At 35.2% G+C, this 8,218-nt stretch overlaps 1 protein-coding gene across 1 annotated transcript in view; it reads right to left on the bottom strand.

Moving 5' to 3' along the window:
* syne1b (spectrin repeat containing, nuclear envelope 1b) overlaps window positions 1–8,218 on the bottom strand; it is a 110,774-nt gene that overhangs the window by 3,506 nt on the left and 99,050 nt on the right. The window contains exons 137-145 of the mRNA XM_016491883.1: window positions 7,756–8,089; window positions 7,542–7,610; window positions 5,870–6,012; window positions 5,622–5,748; window positions 5,172–5,383; window positions 2,987–3,187; window positions 2,740–2,868; window positions 2,442–2,654; window positions 789–881 (exon numbers count right to left, since the gene is read on the bottom strand). Coding sequence (XP_016347369.1) covers window positions 789–881; window positions 2,442–2,654; window positions 2,740–2,868; window positions 2,987–3,187; window positions 5,172–5,383; window positions 5,622–5,748; window positions 5,870–6,012; window positions 7,542–7,610; window positions 7,756–8,089 — 1,521 coding nt within the window. The remainder of the gene's footprint in view (window positions 1–788; window positions 882–2,441; window positions 2,655–2,739; window positions 2,869–2,986; window positions 3,188–5,171; window positions 5,384–5,621; window positions 5,749–5,869; window positions 6,013–7,541; window positions 7,611–7,755; window positions 8,090–8,218) is intronic.

Here is an 8,218-nt window from a genome sequence, read left to right on the forward strand (position 1 = left end):
TATATTATTAAATATTACAAACAAAAATTAAGTAGAATGACAAGCTTTAAAATGATAATTTTTGAATTATAATAATTAAAAAATATACATACATCACAGTGATTGTTGATTAATGCATCATTGTGTTATTGTAATGAGAATCTGATGAGAATTCTTAAAAATATATAAAAACAAAATATCTGGATGAAAAAAAAATATTACAACTTTGAAATAAAATAAAACATCTGGATGCATTATGGTAATAATTTGAGAGGAAACTGTGCTTTAATGTCATTATAACGTTTATAATCATTATAAAAAAAGGCTTAATTTTCTTCATACTAAATATAATTTCACATTTTATTCTTTTATTCTTTTAATTTTGAGGTTAAATATGACCTGGACATGTTTTTTTTTTTTTTTCATAGAACCAGTATTCCTTGATGACTACAGTGTGGGAATCTAGAATAAACATGAATATGGGAAAAGGAGTGGAGGAACAAACCAAGCCAGAATTTAGGGGTGTGATACGGGTGTGACTAGTTGTGTAAAAGATCAATCAATAGGATGTAGAAACACAACAGGGACGAATCACATCTCCAGTTCTGATCTGGCTCTTGCATTAGAGGAGAGCATGCTGGGAAGGTCCTGACTTTTGGAGGAACTCTGAGCAAGTATACTAATAAGGTGTCAAGTGTGTTTTTGGAGGCCAAGTTCCAGGGACATTCAAGTGTCAAACTATCGGCTCAACGTGACAAGCAAACACTGGTCTCTGAAGGGCCCAACAGAACGTGAGGGTGATGTGTTACCGATCGCTGGCGACTGGGAGTGCTGCGTCCAGACACGGGGCTCAGGGAACCGGAAGTGTCCAACTCATCAGCAGACGACCAAGATGACAAGTCCTACAGAGATTGTGTGTGATGAGGAGGGTTGGAGAAAGAGAGTGTGACAAAACATAAAATAAGACATAAAACCGGGATTAAGTTTAGGACTGCACATCAGGGTTATTATAGATAACTAAAACTTAAACTAAAACCATAAAAAAAACATTTTCGTTACTTGAAATAAAATAAACTTGAACTTTAAAACTAAATAAAAATACTAACTATATAGACATAAAGGGCAAAAACAAACAACAACCAGTGTTGGGGGTAACGCATTACAAGTAACGCGAGTTACGTAATCAGATTACTTTTTTTCAAGTAACTAGTAAAGTAATGCATTACTTTTTTAATTTACATGAAAATATCTATCTATATTTTTCAAAAAAGTAACGCCAGTTACTTTGTTTTCCCATTTATTGACTGACAAGTCTCCTGTCCCCATATTGGGAGAAATCGGAAGTGCAGAGGAGTTGTGTGCGCTGTGTGAACATGATGTTACTGTAGTTCTAGACTAAATGTGAATGTGCATTAATTCATCCCACTCACAAAAAACAGACTTTTTGAAAAATGGGGGCAAAAACAAAAGTGTTGCGTTTATAATTTTGTTCAGTGTATTAACCAATGTCTTTGCTGCTGACCTTTGATGATCCAGTTCAACCATACTAAAGCAAAAAATACTTTAGATAAACTAACAATTGTGCTTCATTGTTTTTTTATTGCTGAAGAGTGTTGAACCTTCTCCTGCGCTCTATAATGTACAGACGTGAATTTACTGAGGTTTATTCATTACACTTTTTGGTGTGAAAGGGCTTTTACATTTGCTATAAATAGAACTTCTTATATTAAAAACAATCAAGCCTTGCTCATATTTAAAAAGTAATGTGAAAGTAACGCAAAAGTAATGTAACGCATTACTTTCCACAAAAAGTAACTAAGTAACGTAATTAGTTACTTTTTTAGGGAGTAATGCAATATTGTAATGCATTACTTTTAAAAGTAACTTTCCCCAACACTGACAACAACATTAATAAAACTTCAACTAAAATAAAATGTAAACAGAAAATATAAAATAAAAACTATTTCAAAATATTAATAAAAACAAAACGAAAAAAGAGTGTCGCAATTATTCTAAAATAACACTGCTGCACATCAAATATTCATTTAGAAATGTGTTTTTTAACCTTTTTGACTTAAAGGCTTCTATCACAATATTTGAATAATGTAATATATAATATAATATCAAAAGAACTATAATATATAATCATAATTCATTTCAAGTTTAAAGAATGGTATTTTCTACAATAAAAGCCAAATAAATTTAGGGGAAATAAGAATGTTAATATTTTTTGATCCCATTTTTGAAAAATTCAGTTTGTTTTAATATATTAATAATAATAATAACAATATTATTTATATCAATAATGATAAATTACATTTTTTTTTAAGTCATCCTGTGGCCTATCCTCCCACTGATTTAGAAATGTTTAATTGAATTCATTAATTTCCAGGCACTAATACTATTTTAGTAAACTCTGGGCATCAGTGTTTTTGTGACACTGTTGGTGATCAGCAACTCACCTGCTGACTGCTGCTGATGTCCAGGGTCTTCTGCAGCTCTCTGATGTCTCTCGTCACCTCCTTCAGCAACAGCTTGAGACGGTTCCCGATCACATGCACCTTCTCTTTGGCTTCCAGACAGTCACTGCCCTCCGAGTGGACCAGCAGCTGAAGAGACATGTCCTGCAGGGACGCCACCTTCAACTGTGTGTCCAACAGCTCCCGGCGGATTTGCTGCGGAACAATCAATATTTAATCAACATTAGCCATGCAAGTTGTAACCCTAATGCTGTACAAACAGAAAAGAGAAATCAGTTACCAGAAGCGTTTTGTGATGCTCCTGTAGGGTATCGCTGTCCTGAGTGTGGTCAATCGGGACGATCTCATTCCTCCTGCGATCGATGTTCTCCAGCCACAGAAGGAGACCGTGACTCATCTCATGGAAGTCCTGAAGATAAGGAAAAGATCTGAGATTTTAACCCTTAAACATTCATGAAAGCAGAATTTATGAATGTGTATCTTCTGATAGCAGCTTTAGCATCAGTTGTTGGTAAGGTGTTTCTTGCCTGGCACTGCATGAGCGCGTGCTGGAGCGCGCTCCTCCACTCGTCCAGAGAGCTGCTGAGACGCTCCCAGCGGTTATTCATCTCCTTCAGCCGTCGCTGCAGGTCTCGTGCCTCCTCGCTGTCTGACTGCACAAACTCAGCGCTGCAGAGGTTAATGGACAGCACGATGGCCTTACGCTTATCCAGAGCCTTCTGCAGCTCCTGCGTGGAGTCACAGGTCAACAGAGAAAAGCGTCAATGCCAAAATACAATAATAAAAGAGCTGGAACACCAATTAACACTAAAACAAAGAAACGCTAACCCTTACAAACGATAACAGTGCTTCAAAGAATATCATGGCATTAGTGTTATTTTAGTATTATTTATATACTATGACAGTATTTATTAAAAAAAAATTATTATATACATTTTATATATAATTTTTTTATTATATTTTCAAGTTTCATCTTTATTAAAATGACTGAAAATGATTTTTAATAGTTTTAGACAGTTTTGTTTAGTTTTGTAAAAAAACGCTAACCCTTACAAATAACAGTGGTTCAAAGAATAACATGGCATTACTGTTAGTACTATTTACATACGTTTACAGTATTTATTAATTAACATTTTTAATTAGCTTCTATTTTTATATTTTCAATTTTCATTTTAGTAATCTTATGTGTCTGTGCAATTATTATTAGTTTATATATATATATATATATATTAAGATTACCTTGGCTAGCTCATCTTCTGTTTCAGTTTTAACCCCAAACCGAGGGATGCTAGAGTTGGTAAGGCTGGAACTGTGCGTTAGCTTTTTTACACCACTAATCTGGGACATCGGCCTTTTCTTCTTCTCCTTGTCTTTCTGGGACTGGGGCGATGGCATTTCCACCTCGTGTTGCTTGTCTACAGAAACAGAAAATGCTCAAAGAAGGTTCGAGAAATCAGGCGCTCATGGGTAAAAACACATCATGTGCCATTACAGCCACTGATTTGCAGTTTTGTAAAAGAATGGTGGGCTATGGTCATTTAATGGTCTCGCTTGTGGCTGATTATTTAGCTACACAACCGTCAGGCTACAGAGCTGCTGTTGACCTGCTTTTTGCTCATAATCAGCACTTCAGTTGTCCTAGTTCTCTGAGTTACCCCAAAAATCTCACATAGCTGCTCTCCTCCAGTCAAAATGCTTTTCCTCTTGACTCCTTTGTTCATTTAAAAATGCAACGCATGTTGCCACATGACATTATGGTGTTATTCTACACTGTAAACATCCATATTTAATTTTTATTATAGTTTTTGAGGGACACTCACCTAAGAATGTACTTGAGATGAACTCAGACACCTGGTTACCAGATCGGCTCATCTCTGAGAGGTGAGTCAATTCTCTGTTCAACATCCTCTTGAACTGTTGAGAGATAAACAATGCAAATTATTATATTTTTTTTTTTTGGCATTTAGACCCGTTTTGTGTGGGAAAAAAAATATGGCTTGTTTTTGAGTATCCACTATAAAGGACCATCTGTATGGAAAAACTGTAAAACCATCTGTATAGAAAAACTGTAAAAAAAAAAATCTGTATTTATTTATTTTATAAATAAATATAAACAAATTTAAAAAGTACAAATATCTTGTGTGGTGTTGTGTAATATGTTCGCGCTATTGTTCGAAACACCCCCACTTTTATTCACTGCTGTAGACACCATTTTACCTTTTTTTTAATCACTTAATGGATTTTGCCTTGTCAGCTGTGTCGCTATCGGCTGATTCATATTTATTTCTATTTAGTTTTAGTAAGTTTAGTACTTCAACTTCAACTTATTAATTTTAGTTAGATGCCAAGGTAAAAGTCTTTTAATTTTAGGTTTTTCATGTAATATTTTCATGTAAATGATTGAAAATTATTTTTAATAGTTTTAGTTAGTTTAATTTAAGTTTCTTAAGTTTATGTTGGATAACCAACAAACAAGAAAACAGAAGATTTTATTTAAGTTTTAGTTATTTAATTTTTTATTATTATTATATAATATATATAATTACAATTTAATTTCTATAAAAAAAATTCAGTTTTATTTTGAGTAATTTTAGCACTTCAACTTCATTTTTCATTTTATATTTTATTTTATTTCAGCTTTATTTCAGCAATTACCGTTACCGTTTTAAAATAATAGTTGTAGTTATCAATAACAGCGCTGGCGTGTCTGACCTTGAGCTTCTTGATGCGTAGCTCGATGGTCTGTATGTCCGTGCTGAGGTCCAGTCCCCGCTGCTGCTCCAGCTCTTCTTCTGCCTGGTCCAGCCAGCTGCAGATGCTGTTCAGGTCAGAGTTGAACTGCTGCCACTGCTGCATGTTCTGCTTCATGCGCATCTCTTTACTGAGAGCCTGAGCCTGCAGCAGCTCCCAGCGCTCGATCACACCTGCACAACACAGATGACAAGCTCTTCATGAGGTTACCCCGTATAGTAACTTCAGTTAATAAAAATAACAAACATTATAACATCAAATGATGCATCAGACAAAAGGAAATCAAAATCCATCATTTGTTATTTTCTTAATAAATATTCCTATTATTATTCAATGCATGCTAATCTAAAGAAAAGTGTTTTTCTTATACAAAATATAACTTGATAATAAGTATATGATATGGTTTTATACCTGAAGTTTGGGACTCTGAGCTGTTGGGGTTGACGAAACCTGATACCTTGTCGTCCTCTTCTTTCAGCTCAAATCCCACTCGCTTTACTGCATCTATACTGCCACGACATTCTTCAAGAAGACGCATCTGAGAGAATTAAATATAGCAAACAAGTGTTTAAATTCATTTAGCAAATGCTTTCTTATTCAAACCACATTTTCACTACAGCGACAATTCCCTAATATAGTCCTGTAGGACTTTCACTCACATAACCCATGTAGGTGGTATCCAGCTCAGGGCCGGTGGGAGTCCGGCTGCGTATGATGTTCTCTGTCTGCTGCAGATGAAAGCAGCTGGTGTTGAGAGCTTTATCCAGCTGTCTGATGTGAGTCTCCAGTGATCCAGCATCACCTGTGGAGGAACATCAGAACAGTAATTAATGGAGGAACAACAGGAAGTTGCTCTGAACTGCGTTTGGAACAGCACAGTGGAACCGTGTTCTCTTTCTCAGGCCTGATGCAGTGCATGATCAAGAGATGCCTTTCTCATTAGTCAAACACACTAGGTGCTTCTAATCAAATGTATCATTAGTCAAAGCAGTTTATAATCAGAGTTGCAATTGTAAAAATGTTTGTTCACTTTTATTTACCCAGGCAATTCAATTAGGAATTATTTTCTAACTTACAAGACGATTTGGCATAGTATAATGGCTGATATTTGGCATTTTAAGATTGTCACTTGTGTTAGTTCTGAAATCTGATTTTTTTTTACATACTTTAATGCCAGTTAAACACATTTTCCCACAGAATCATCATTAGTGTAACAGAATATTTCCATTTTCATTACTGTGATGCAAAAAACATTATTTAAATTGTGTTTTTAAAAATACACAAAATGCTCATTTAAACCAGTGTTGGTATTGCTATCTAAAACTAAAACTATCAAAAATATTTTTTTGGTTAACCAAAATATTGAAATACAATAAAATAGTAATATTAGATGAAAAGCTTAAACTTAAAAAACTTTAAAAAATCTAAAACATGTTGCATTGACAACTAACTGAAATGTTGAAAGTATTAAAATTACAAAAATAAAAAATAATAAAATGACAAAAACACATAAAATGACTACAGCTTCAATGATTAGAATGAAAACTGAAAATAAAAAAGCTAGTTCAGAATATTAATAAATACTATAATACTAATAGTATAAATAATAATAAAATAACAGATTAAAAAAATCCTTATATTACTATCTTTTACGCTAATACAGCAAAAAAAAAAAAACTGTACTACAGCAACGTGAATCTAATTATAAAAAATATTCATATGTTTAACAGTAATGAGAATTTTGGGGAAGAAATGCTTTATAATTAAAAAATGCAAAACATTTAAATTGGTCCAAAAATAGGCTTCATTTTCGTCATGTAAAATATGTTGGTATAATATGTATAATTTGATCTTGATATGTGAAATTCTCCCTTTAGACCCTTGTTACCTCTAGATATTGGCACAGTTAAAAAAAATTGTTGACCACTAATATTTCATTGTTGAACCACTTGATTTAAAAGGATTAGATTTTTTGTAATGTAATAATTTATTCACATTTTTTTGTAATTCACAATTTTCTCTGATTGCAAAATACTGTGAGTAATGCTGTTGATTTGGCAAATCCAAAAGCATTAGAAACCAAGAACAAACACAAGAGGGAACTCAGTGGCCATCAACCTGTGACACTACATGCAAACACTGGAGAACTGATTATTATAGTTAACACTGTGTGAAGCAACACAAATCAAAAGAGAAGGGTTAGGAAATACAGCCGATGGTCGCAGCACGCGGCTCTGTGCTTTGATTCGGTTTGTGAGTAGAAACTAAAGATCACTATCTCAGGCAACAGACTAGTGAGTGAGTCTCAGATTTCAGACTGCTGATGCCTACCAGCGCTGGACCTCAGAGTTTGCTCAGTAAGTTTGAGATATGCCTCAGGACTCTCTGGAATCACTACATCTGAAAGAAACATATACACGCATACAATACAAACATGTTTGAATGTGGAACCACACTAAACCACCAGTTTCAGGCCTTCATTGGTTTCATTTATACCCCCTTTTTCTCTCTCATTTGTTTATAGGACTAAAGATCCTTTACTGACCTGAGAGGGCGGACGCTGAGCCCTGCAGGTATCCATCCTCTCCCTGATCTCCTGGTTCAGAGGACAAGGCTCTGCTGGTGCTCTCCAGACCCCGGCTCAGGTCGTAATCGTGGTCCCACTCCAGAGGGATGGAGTCCACGCTGGCTGGAGTGTCTCGGCCCGAGCGCTCGGCCCGTAGAGGAACGGCCAGCGACGCAGAGCGACTGGAGGAGGGCAGAGGGGACAGAAAACCATCGCCCAGACGCTCACTCCACGGAAAGCTGGACACGTCAGCAGGCTCGTCCAGATCAAACTCACGGTCCGAGAACGAGATGTCATGTTCATCATCTGTGAGCTGGATAAAGAAGTTACGAATTCTCAGTGGTTTTTGGGATCGAAACCTTGACTAAATTAATTAAAGTGGATGAAATAAAATGGCAAAAAAAAAAGGCTAAACAAAATATATGCTTATAAAATGACTGCC

The sequence above is a fragment of the Sinocyclocheilus anshuiensis genome, unplaced genomic scaffold, assembly GCF_001515605.1.
Source record: "Sinocyclocheilus anshuiensis isolate Anshui unplaced genomic scaffold, SAMN03320099.WGS_v1.1 scaffold261, whole genome shotgun sequence".
Taxonomy (NCBI): Eukaryota; Metazoa; Chordata; class Actinopteri; order Cypriniformes; family Cyprinidae; genus Sinocyclocheilus; species Sinocyclocheilus anshuiensis.